At 42.9% G+C, this 12,884-nt stretch overlaps 1 protein-coding gene across 1 annotated transcript in view; it reads right to left on the bottom strand.

Moving 5' to 3' along the window:
* Nucleotides 1-12,884, bottom strand: part of OBSCN (obscurin, cytoskeletal calmodulin and titin-interacting RhoGEF) — a 185,675-nt gene that overhangs the window by 102,576 nt on the left and 70,215 nt on the right. The window contains exons 35-43 of the mRNA XM_037382736.1: nt 12,581-12,847; nt 11,089-11,355; nt 9,362-9,628; nt 8,727-8,990; nt 7,532-7,798; nt 6,199-6,465; nt 4,554-4,817; nt 3,532-3,798; nt 2,399-2,662 (exon numbers count right to left, since the gene is read on the bottom strand). Of these exons, the coding sequence (XP_037238633.1) occupies nt 2,399-2,662; nt 3,532-3,798; nt 4,554-4,817; nt 6,199-6,465; nt 7,532-7,798; nt 8,727-8,990; nt 9,362-9,628; nt 11,089-11,355; nt 12,581-12,847 (2,394 nt within the window). The remainder of the gene's footprint in view (nt 1-2,398; nt 2,663-3,531; nt 3,799-4,553; nt 4,818-6,198; nt 6,466-7,531; nt 7,799-8,726; nt 8,991-9,361; nt 9,629-11,088; nt 11,356-12,580; nt 12,848-12,884) is intronic.

Here is a 12,884-nt window from a genome sequence, read left to right as displayed (position 1 = left end):
TAAACTGAATATTCTTGAAGCACCTTGGTGTGATGAAATTTGTCCTGGAATACTTAAGCTACAGGCTCAATCGATATCAGACATTAACAGTTACACTGGAGAAATCAAAGAGAATGAGTGATACTCTACAAGCACAGAAAAAAAATAGAAAAAGTCTTACATATTGAAATATTCACATTTAGTTCTTACCATGTAAACCAAGAGTCTAAGCTGCTAGGCAGTGAAGAAAGGTCCAGGTAAAGTCAATGGAGCCAAGAGAGCTATCTGCTGATCAAAAGTGGATGTCTACTGTAAGGTGAACTGGCTGTCTCCCTGACTTCCATCGGCTGTGTTGACTAGGTCTCCATTGACAAAAATGTGAATTTAGGAATACTCACCAGCCTTGATCTACAAGCTGAATCCCATTCACAGTGCTTGTCTTGGACAAACAGAGAAGAGGGGGGTGGCCAAGAGAGGATCCAAGGAATTATGGCCATTTCAGCTTAACTGTAATTCTTTGGAAAATATTGTAGCAATACACTTGGACTTGCCAAGAGGGTTTCTTTTTATGAAGAAGTGGACCAGTGTAATTTTTCTTGACATAGATTAATAAGCTTCACTGATAGAGAGACACAGTAGATGCTGTACACTCACTTATTTTGGTAAAGCTTACTTTAACTTAGTATAGGAGGAACTATAGTAGGAAGCATTGATTTGAAAACCACAGTCAAAGAATATTCAATTGTGATTTACACTCACAATGAAAGAATGAGTTGAACAGAACTCCTTGGTACTCTGGAATCCAGTATTATTCAGCATTTTCTTTAGTGACTTGACAATGAAAGGCAGAGTTGTCATTACCTTTGAAAATGATCTCAGGGTGGGAAGGGAAAGAAGGTGAGGGCGCTTTGTTAGACTAGATTAGGATATGGGAGATCTTGATAAGTAGTGATGAAAAAATAGGCTGCAATTCAGCAAAAGCAGGTACAAAACACTATTCAGGAACAACCAACAACAAATACTAGATGGCGAACAACAGGCAGCAGATCTGCAGAGATGTATTTGGGGTTACAAGAGATCATGGACCAAATGCAAGTAGAAAAATGCAAGTCTGAGGTGAATAAAGCAATCACCATAATAGGGATGTATAAAATGGAGCGTCATAGGCAAGACACATGAAGTCCTTCCATCCTACTCCACTCTGGCAAAGCCTCAAATGGAGCGCTGTGTCTGCTTTTGGCCACCACAGTTCTAGAAAGATGTGGATTAACTGAAGATGTTCCAGAAAGCAGCAAAGATGATCTGAAATCTAGCAAACATCACTAGTGAAGAAAGAGAAAAAGGAATGAAGATGCTTAGTCCAGAAATGAGGTGACAGAAGGGGACATGATGAAAGTTTTAAAATCTGTAAAATAGTTTCACAAAGATGAAAAATGCAAGTATTTCTCCATTTCTACAGGATATGGAACAAGAAGTAATGACTTAAGCCAGCTTGAAAAAGACTTCTATTGAAATTAGGAAGAACTTTCTGGCAGTAATGACAGCTAGGCAGTGGAATGAGCATCCAAGGGAACTGCAGATTCTTCACCACTGAAGGTGTTTAAGTGCAGGCTGGCTAGATAGAGGTGATGGCAACTTGGGACTCAAAGGTGGACTAGAAGACGTGTAGAGGTCCTTTACAATTCTATTTTCCATGGTTAAATTGGAAATTCAAGACAAATCATCCTTCTTTAATTGGTAAATATGAAGATAAATTCTGGGCAGTAAAGCAAAGCAATTGACTCATTGACCTATTGAATTTCCAGGTGAGAGAGAGAGCTGAAACTACTCCTTACTGGCCTGTATGAACAGTGGAAATAATGTTTCCCTCTCCTCCAAGGGAATTCTGCTGATGGAGTTGACTGAGGACCATGAAGTACTCACACTATAATGCTGAGTATTCTGCAATACCAGAGTACAAACCTACATGAGCCTTGGTCGGAGTCATATAGAAAAGTTGCACTGACTCCAGTTTTGTTTGCATTATTTAAAATCACCTGTCAAATCCTAAGGTAACTTGAAATCTAAGATTGCTTTTTTTTAGGAAGTATGAATGTTCCTGCTGCTCCATCTCTCTAGGCTCAAATCAAAAGTAGAACAAAGAATGCAAGCATGTGGCATCCTTCAGTGTGGTGCAAAGCAGTACAGCCGTGCACCAACAAGAGCAAGGAGAAGAAAACAGGGAAAATGTTAGTATAATCAATGGGACTACAATTCTACTTAGAATTAGATAAAAATCACCATAAATCAAGAAATTCTGTTACTAACATAATTAACGATGGCAAGATTAGAGAAAGAACTGATTGTGTGTCAGTACTGAGGTTTGCAGAGGAGGCAGGAGAAACATCACACAAAAATGTCCCATTTTTGTTTTCTTTACCATGCACTGTCAGTGCTGCAGTAGTCTTCTTGTCTCCACACACACAGGTGTACTCCCCAGCATCCTTGACTTCTAAAGCATGGATCAGCAGTTGTGCTGTAGTACCTTCCTGTCTCATAGTATATTTTTCACTCGATTTGAGCACTTTATGTTTCTTTTTCCACTCCACCGAGGCAGCCTTAGATAGCTCACACTGCAGAGTGGCTGTTTCACCTTCTGTGGCTTCTTCATTCTCCATCTCTTTCTTGAAGTGCGCAGGCAAGGCTGAGGAGTTCAAAATGAGCAGAATGTATGACCACGGCAGCTATTCAAGCAACCATTTATCTGTGGTCTGTCAACCACATGTGACGAACAAAGCCTTCCCTAATCAAGTAGGATTGATAACCACTCTGAGAACCATAAAACAGTGACTTTGGAAAGCTGGACAACACCTTATTTATAAGTCAGAGCTTTTTTTATGGTACAGTCTAAGGCATGAAATGGAGAACCATATCAGCCAACTTCTTCAGACTCCGCAAGACTGAGCTCTGCCTTACTTTGAGTATTGCCTGACACAGTGGAAAATAAAGCCTAAGTAGAGTGTCTAAGTCAAATCATTACTGAAAAAGTTCATAAATGAAACTATAACTGAGGCATCAATCTCACTATTCCATGAGATTTCTTCTTAGATAGTGGTTCAGCAAAACTCGACCATCAAATTATTCTGAAACACTGAAAACTGTATCAAAAATCTCATCACCAAACTGCAATATTCTCAACTTTATGATTGTAACATCTTTACAACCAACATCACAAATACAATTTTCCTTTTTTAGCAACTATTACTGAATATGAGCATCGAAGAAATTAACATCTGAATTTTTTGCTATGAACACCTGATCTGTGCCTGATATGACAAGTGCGTTCAGGCATTTATGCCCATGTCCAGCCACATGTTGCTACGTTCATCAGAAACAGTGCTGTAATTTCGAAGCTGATACCACTATGCTCTTAAAAAAAAACCAACCAGCTGGTTGAAAATAATCCACTTAATTTGTTGTTGGTTTGGGTTTTCGGGGGGGGGGGGGGGGGGGGGGGTTAGGTTGGGGGTTTTTTGGGTTTTTGGGTTTTTTTGTTGGTTTTTTTTTTTTTACCATTCACTTTTAGTGCAGCAGTGGTTTTCTGATCTCCATAACAGCATGTGTAATCTCCAGCATCTGTCAGATCTAAATCACGGATCACCAGCTCAGCAGTTGTGCCCTCGCATCTCATGGTGAACTTGTCACCTGTCCCCAGGGCTCTGTCTCCTTTCCTCCACTCCACAGCAGCTGTGGGCTTGTTCAGTTCACAGCAGAAAGTGGCCGTGCCATTTTCTGTGGCTTCCACATTCTTCAACTCTTTTGTAAAATGCGGGGGAAGGGCTGAAGATCACAGGTGAAGAGAGAGCACTTTAAAATCGGGGAAATACTGTGTCTTGACTGCTCCACTGGATTAAACCCCTTTAATCTCTAAAAGTTTTAGAATACACAGTACCCAAGAGGTAAACGATGGTTTCAGGGGCATCCCTGCCTTATGCTTTGCAACACAGCACCTTCAGCATGCCACAACTGATTTGGAAATCAACATTGTAAAACTATAATTTCAGTACTAGAAGGTATGCTTTAAAGGCATTTTAAGACATAACAACAGAAAGCTGATCCCAAGCTTTCAAAGAACTATGCACACTTCTGTTTTAAGATTAGATTAACAATTAAAATGAATGCTATGTTGTTTAAAATTACAGGCTGCAACGTATCGTTCTCGCCTGCCTTTCTCATTTGTTGTCATACCACAGCACCCTTCAATTCCATTCAAGAACAACAAGTGAAATCTCAGTGACGTGACCTAAAGAAATTAATTAATGGAAATACTACAAGTGCTATTTATGACTGGACTTCACCAAGGGCTTCGTTATCCACTTCCATATTCCATTAACAGGGAAGGGCAGGGACTGTAAAGAGTGTATGATACTATTTATCAGTCCTAAGCAAAGGATTTTCAGTGAAAGATAATCCCAGTGGTTGATACAGCTGTCATAGCAACTTAAAATAATAGATGGGCTCAAGACCAGTTTGTGATCCTGCATGAGATCACCAATGTCAAAGCAGAAAACTCCTATTAAACTTATGTATTTTACCATGCACCGTCAGGGATGCAGTAGTCATCTTGTCTCCACACACACATGTGTAATCTCCCGCATCTTGTTCCTCCAGGCTGTGGACTGTCAGCTCAGCAATGGTATCCTTCAGTCTCATTTTGTACTTCTCACTAGGCTTGAGCACCTTGTGCCCTTTCCTCCACTCCACCGGAGCAGGTTTAGTTAGCTCACACTGCAGAACAGCCGTCCCGTTTTCTGTGGCTTCCATACTGACAAGTTCTTTTTTGAACAGTGCAGGCAATGCTACGGGATGTAATATAAACAGAGGGGACGTCAAACTGTTAATCGGACCTCAAGGGATGTAAAGCTAGGTCCTGAGGCCAGCCCTTCCCTGTTACAGGGAAACAAATCATAGTCTTGAAAACTGCATCTACTAGAAAACTACTGCAGGATCTCACAAGGATAATTGCCACCGTGACCTGCTTCTAACATTGACTTATGCAGCATGCTTATCACTTCCCAGCTAATTCCAGTATCCTCTCCTACCTATTTCAGTCTGAAATCATCTATCTTGAATGTTAATGACATGACTTCTGCTTGAAACTCATCACCCTGGATGTCAGCACTGCTAGCTGGAGATCTCTACCTTTCCTGACACCATCATTTTTCTTTCTGGGCCAGAAACAAATTAGTAACGTAGCTTCAAGTGCACCTTTAAGCCACAATTTTCAAGAACATAATGGCTGTAATAGCAGGAATACGGGGAGGGGCAGGGGGGGTTAGCGGCATTCAAGAAGTTGCCTCATGGGGTGCTTTTACTAAAGTAAAAAGGAAGCGACTTGCACAAGGAAGAAAGCGCTAGCTCAGAGGAGAGGAGGAACAAAAGTACCTCCAGCTGGGAGAACGAAGAGGAAGTAAAAGCATGCAGAAAATCTGAGGAGAGCATTTTGCCTCCCCAGTTTTGCCCCTGTCCTTAAGAAGCATCTTATCCTTAAGATACAACTCAAATAAAACCTATTCTTTCCCCATCCTTGGAAGCGTTCAAGGCCAGGCTGGACGGGGCTGGGAGCCACCTGGGCTGGGGGAAGGTGTCCCTGCCCGTGGCAGGGGGTTGGAACTAGATGGTCTTTACAGTCCCTTCCAACCCAAACCACTCTAGGATTCTATGATCTATTGGGACTGTATGTGAACTGCTTCTTCTGGAATAACAGTTTGGGGTGGGTTTTTTTGGAAAGAACCATTTCCTTGGCAGAATATATCAGTGTCTTGCAAAAGAGGTGGACAGTCATTCCTGAATGGAGAAACCTCTCACTAACTGAGCTCAGCATTTTTAAAGAACTTCCTTTCAATTTAAGCACTGAAACCCACTGACATCAGTGAGACACAATGACAAACCCTCCGAGAATAACCTCACTGCTGGAGGTCTGGTCACTCTTGGCCTTACATACAGGTGCCTGTTTCACCCTTAAAAGTTGAAGACTAAGATGAGAAATTCTCATGACTCTACTTTGCCCTAAATCCATCAGTTTCAAACTAACAGAGAGCGGGAGATGGGAAGAAACACAGCCAGCAGACCAAGAAAATGCTACAGAATCAAAACATCAAAGCAAGTGGGAAAGAAACCTCTCAGAGAAAAGGGATGTCCTTGAGATACCGCTATCATAACGGAGAACGGCTTTTTTACCATGGACTGTCAAGACAGCCGAGGTCTTCTGATCTCCGCACACACAGGTATATTCTCCTGTATCTTCTACCACCAGATCTCGGATCAACAGCTCTGCAGCAGAATCTTCTTGTCTCATCCTATACTTATCACTCGGTTTGAGTGTCTTGTCCCCTTTTTTCCACTCCACCGGGACACCGACCTTGCTCAGCTCACAGTGCAGAGTGGCTGTTGCACCATCTGTGGCTTCTCTGTTCTTCAATCCTTCTTTGAAAAATGCAGGCAAAGCTGAAGGACAGCAACATGAGCAGTGAGATGTAATGCTCCAAAAAGTTGAAATTAAACATCGATGTTTCATTTTCCTTTTCCCTCTTATCTTGTGCTGATTTATCAACACAAGAACATAGATTCTCAACTGTTTCCACAAATCAGTATGAGGAAAGAAATGTCATCACCAGCAAAGGATTCAGTGCTTGCAATAATCCGTAGAGGTATTTCACATGTACTCAGAGTCAACAAATCAATACAAATACAGGTAGAAAGTCCAATTTTTTCCTATGAAATTTCAAGCAAAAAGAATAGATACTACTTCGAAATTTCTGAAAAAAATTGGTTTTCTTATATGACTTTTAAAACCATTATGGAAGGATGTTTGCTGGTTTTACGCATTGAAACAAACAAAAAGATACTGTACATTAAAAATAATGAAACACTGGAGTTTCATTCTTAATGTCAGTTTGAAATGAAATTGTTCATTTCAATACATGGTGAGGAAACAAACATTTTCACCTGAACAGACATATCCTTTCAAACATGTCAGTTGCAGTAAAAAACAAAGTTCTCCCTGAGAATGGTCATCCCTTGGAGGGTCTGGCCTTGCTTTACACAGGACAGTAACGGAATGCGATGACAACTGGCCCATACGTATAAAAGCATCCCATTGTCCCAAGAATGGAGTATAAGAATAAGATTCCAGGGAATAACCTCACCTTTCGGAATTTTATGAAACCTTAAAATCCCTAAGTCGCAATCCCTTTGAGGCAGCCCATTCGAATGGGTGTGAGCATAATGGGGAGTCTAATAAAGGAACTTTCAAAGGAAAAGCAAAATGATGGACCATAATTAAAAGAGTAGCAGCAACCCTGGCTGCTTATACTCTGAGCTTGCACACTGATACCTCTCTTGTGCCATGCACCCCGGCTGCACTGACGCCAATGGGAGCATCGGCATCAGCGGGCTGTGGATAAGGGTCTGACAGAAGGAGGGAGATGGAAGGGTAACAAGGCATCTGTTCAAATGAACAGAGCAAATGGGACAGTTACTTTTAGTATGTATCTTGTTTTGTTTGTTTTACCATGTACTGTTAAAACTGCCATAGTCTGCTGGTCTCCGCACACACAGGAATAATTTCCAGCATCCGTCATTTCTAGATTTTGGATTATAAGCTCAGCAACAACACCTTTGCGCTTCATTTTGTATTTGTCATTTGATTTGAGGGTCTTGAATCCCTTCTTCCACTCCACGTTAGCAGCAGCCTTATTCAGCTCACACTGCAGAGACACGCTTTTACCTTCTGTGGCTTCTTCATCTGTCAGTTCTTTGGTGAAAAGAGCAGGCAGAACTGCAGAGTAAATGCAATACGGACACAGCATCAACACCAAGAAAGCCTGACCCACCTGCTCACCCTCTTATCTCCCTGAACCTGCACGTCACTGAAGCCACAAGACCTTCACACTCCAGGATTTCATTCCAATCTCTAACATCTCAAAAGACATTTCAGTCTGATTTTTAATTTTTTGGTCCTCACACTTCAGAACTTGCTTTTAAAGCAAGCCCGTTTATCGGCAAACTTAGTTGACAAGCCTGTACTTCATATACCATAAAATCACACGGATAAAATTAAAGGCTGTGTTTTAACGTGAGATCCAGAGCTTTTTGTTTCCCTTGAGAAAAACAGTAGTTCTACAGAAGTGCCTGATTCATGGCACTGTCTGTATTTTTATAAATAGAGCTCCTTAAAACAGAGCAGTTACAAACATGCTGTCAGCTTTCTGCAGAGATAAAGTATATGCTTTGGACGAGTTAAGCCAAAATTGGTTAAAAAGGTCTGGGAATAGCAGGAGCATAAAAAGGCTATTTTTCATGAAGACAGTCCTTGTGGAGCACCCTACGCTGATGAAAACATGTTCCTTTTAGAAGCAACAAGTGTAACAGTCTACTAAGTTACAAAAGGTAAATTATCATTCCCACTTTTTGGTCAATCCCTATGGGAAAACTTTTAAACAAGCAGCTACACAGGACTAGGGAGATTGTGTTGACTTGGGGACCTGTACTCCACTTGTCATTTGAACATAGTCCCTAGGAAGGCAAACAGCATAGCAAGGAGGCATCAGGTGAAAGGACAGAGTGAAAGAAAACAGGATAGAAAAATTAATCAGCAGGGGGGAGGACAGAGGTATACAGGGACCAGAAGAAACAGGAGAAAAAGAGGAAGAGATCTTGGAATTATACCAGTTTACTTGGGGTACGTGCTGAGAATTTCTTTTTACCATTTACTGTCAAAGCAGCTGTAGTCTGTTGGTCTCCACATACACAGCTGTAATCACCAGCATCTGCCAAGTCCAAATCCCGGATCATCAGCTCTGCAAAGGGACCTTCCTGCTCTATTTTGTATTTTTCACTTGGCTTGAGGACTGTATTCCCCTTTCTCCACTCAACCGGGGCCGATTTGCTCAGTTTACAGTGCAAAGTGACTGCCTCCCCCTCTGTAGCTTCCTTGTTCAACATTTCTTCTTGGAAGAGGACAGGCAAGGCTGAAGGATGCAATACCAATAGAGAAGGAATCAGCACCAGATCAAAAAGGACTGGACACTGCTGTGAGTTACTGGGCTGCAGTGCATACATTTAACCAAAACCGCCCTACTGCTAGGTGGGTACAGTTGAAAGGGGGGTAAAACCTCCTAGAGCAAAAAGAAAGAAATTAGAGAAAACAATATACAACATAGCCATGCTGTCTTCAGCAAAAAAAGCGTAAGGGAATATTCTCTAATAGGGCAACTTTGGCACTACAGGGCCAAGAACATGGAACCTCTACAGAATCACACCAACCAAACTTCGGATGACCAGCAAATGCTGTCAAATATACCAAGTTTGGGGCTTAATGAGAAACACAGGTGGAAGTTACCATTCACTCTCAAAGCAGCTGTTGTCTTCTGGTCTCCACACACGCAGGTATAGCTCCCAGCATCCGTCAGGTCTAGGTCTTGGATAACCAGCTCAACAAAACGCCCTTCCTGTCTCATTTTGTATTTGTCGTTTGGCATCAGCACCTTCCCATCCTTCCTCCACTCGACCGAGCCCACCGCCTGGCTCAGCTCGCACTGCAGTGTGGCCGTCCCGCTCTCGGTGGCTTCCTCGTTCCTCAGCTCTTTTTTGAAACGGACTGGCAGGGCTGAGAGATGCAGAATGAAAAGGGATTGCAACGCAAGACCCTGCCCAGATCTCTGGTCAGAGGCTGAATCATGATTCATCGTATGACTACCTAAGCCTTACTGTAACAGCATTAACCTTTGAGCACATCATGCCTTTTTTTTTTGTGGATGGCAAAAAGAAATCCCTATTAAATTGTTCTGTCGGAATCAAAGTATTCGTGATCTTGATTGGGATCATGCATACAAACGACACACTCATCCTCATCATGAAAAGTGATGAACCCTCCTTAACTGAAAATTCCAAGGAATCTTATGTTTCCATACTAATTCAGGAAAAATTACATGCATGTCAGCACCCTTCACTTGAGGAAAGGTAAGACAACAACACAACACACACACAGACATCCAACACTGGGCATAATGAAAGCTGATCACGGATGGAGATCGGGGAAAGGAGTGACAGGGCAACATGAAAGAGTGGCAGGATGAAAAAAGTAGAAGCAGGACATGACGGCAGGTGGTGTGAGGGAATGTACAGAGAGGAGGAGGGAAAAGATGGGGCAAAATGTTCCAGAGTTTCACAGGTTATTTCTGACTTTTTACCATTCACTGACAAGGCTGCTGTGGTTTTTTTAGTTCCCCACTACACATGTATAGTCTCCAGCATCCTTTGGGTCCAGATCATGGATCTGCAGCTCAGCCACCGTGCCCTCCTGCCTCATCTTGTACTTTTTACTCGGCCGGAGAAGAGTGTGCCCCTTCCTCCACTCCACAGGAGCCTCTCTGCTCAGCTGGCATCGCAGGGTGGCTGCCCCACCTTCCACAGCTTCCACATTCTTCAGCTTTTCTTTGATGAGCACAGACACAGCTGAGGAATGAAGCATTCTCGTTTTGCTTTAGGAGAATCATTACCAACTGGTGACCTCACATGGGACTTAAAGCCAAAACTAACTCTCTTGGCACAGCTGTTAAGCTCTGACCTACCTGCACTTCTAGGACTCTAGTTGCATTTACAATAGCACACCAGGAGTTTGGGAGGAAATAAAACCAAAACAATTATTTTCTAATAATCAGTAAATCAAAGTAATTACCATTCTGCTGCCCAAATGCTGTTGGTCACAGGTGCATAAGGACTTGCTGAGGAAGTGTAGAAAAGAATCACATATTTTTTAACAAAATGTATAGCTGAGGCCCTTCTTACCTCCTGGCTTAGAGCTCAGACAAATGCCTCTATCCAGAGCAGAAAGCAGAATTATTTCAGAGAGAAGAAAAGATATTTCATTATCAGGTATATTTGATTATTATGTTTTAGCATAAAGTTATTGTCCTAGAAAACAGAGAACACAATGGTCCCAGCCAAAGCTGCCTTTTGTTTGTACTGATCCCTTTTTTTCTCAACATTCACTATAGATGTGCAGGGGCTAGCAGGACCATGGCCAGGACAACAACAAAAGGTCACAAGCAGGTGTCTTATTCCTACCATGGATTTTGACTTGGGCTGTACTCTGCTGGTCTCCAGTGTCACAGGTGTATCTTCCCGCATCTTCTGGCTCTGTATTATGAATCACCAGCTCTGCCACTGTCCCCTTCTGCTTCATTTCATATTTGGCACTTGCCTGGAGCGTGGCTTCTCCCTTCTTCCACACCACAGTGGCATCAGCTTTTGTGAGCTCGCAGCGCAAGGAGACAGATTTCCCTTCTTCCATTTCTGTGTTCTCCAGGGCTTGTTTAAAAAGGACAGGCACAGCTAGAACACAGAACCAGGGATTAGGACATGCCCTCTTGACCTGCTGTCCAAGTGGCCCATGATCATAAAATCCTAGAAAGTTTTGGGTTGGAAGGGCCCTTAAAGACCCCCCAGGTCCCCCCCCCGCCACACGCAGAGACCCCTTCCCCCAGCCCCGGTGGCTCCCAGCCCCGTCCAGCCTGGCCTTGGGCACTGCCAGGGCTGGGGCACCCACAGCTACTCTGGGCAGCCCGTGCTGGCGCCTTGCTGCCCTCACAGGGAATTTCTTCCTAATAGCTAATGTAAATCCTATCGCTACAACAAACCCTTGTAAAAAGCCCCTCTCCAGCTTTCTTGTTGGCCCCTTTAAGTACTGGAAGGCTGGAACAATGTCTCCCGGAGCCTTCCCATCTCTGGGCTGTACAACCCCAGCTCTCCCAGCCTGTCTGCACTGGAGAGATGCTCCAGCCCTCTGAGCATCTCGTAACACTCCAACAGATCCATGTCCTTCTTATGTTGGGGGCCCAAGAGCTGAATGCAATCAGCTGTCACATCTTAAAACCAGTCATTTTCCAAATGAGCAGAGCAGCCCTAGACCCTCCCTTGGCTGCGTGGCATCAAAATGATTCTGCTTGGGAGCAGGATGAAACCTCTCCCTGCAATGTTATCATCTCACTGTGGACTCCTAGGAGTATGGGGGAAGTTTCTCTCACTTTTAATAAGGATCCCTACTGAGTCTTCTGGGAATCCTCACCTAACAAATTCCCTGCTGCTGCAGGGCTCCGAGACAGTGTTCATGTCCTGTACCTCTCCTGCTTTCTGCCCCAGCATAAACTACATTTGCTATACTACTAAAGGTACTGTATTTTTTAAGGCATTTGGGAGTGCAGATGACATCCGAGAGCCTTTAAAAAAGATGGTTTCAGGAGTTTGGGGTTCTAAACATCAGTTGGACACCTGCAATTTGCCATTTGCAAATTGCCTGCAATTCTGTTTTCATGTTCTTGTGCTCCGACACTTCTGCATCTTCATCTCTAACTCAAGTCTGGATCACAGCCATGTAAAATAGCTGATAGGTCAGGAGCTATGGCACATAGGGTATAGAAAATGAATCCTCTGCACTTATTTGTTGCCCAGTGGGAGATAGCACTGCCACAAAAAAGAAGTGTTATGTGGTTGGTTTTTTTTTTTTTATCTATTAAGCAATGCATTAAGCAACTGTGGCAATGTTTCTAACTCTGCCTACCATTTACTTTCACCTGAGCCGTGGTCTTCAGTTCTCCAGTGCTGCAGGTATAGTCTCCAGAGTCTATTGATTTGACATCTCGAATAATGAGCTCTGCCACAGTACCATGCTGCTTGAATTCATACTTCTCACTGGCATAGAGAACAGTGCTTCCCTTCATCCATTTCACTGGGGTATCAGGTTTGCTGAGCTCACAGGTCAGCTTGACTTGTTTGCCTTCTTTAACTTCTTCATTTTGGAGCTCTTTCTTGAAAAGAACTGGTATTTCTGAAAAAGAATATTGCAAATGTTTAAGGAAACACAG

Source organism: Falco rusticolus, chromosome 4 (genome assembly GCF_015220075.1).
Source record: "Falco rusticolus isolate bFalRus1 chromosome 4, bFalRus1.pri, whole genome shotgun sequence".
NCBI lineage: Eukaryota > Metazoa > Chordata > Aves > Falconiformes > Falconidae > Falco > Falco rusticolus.
The sequence above is the reverse complement of the archived record's forward strand: the minus strand, read 5'-3'. Positions and strand labels throughout refer to the sequence as shown.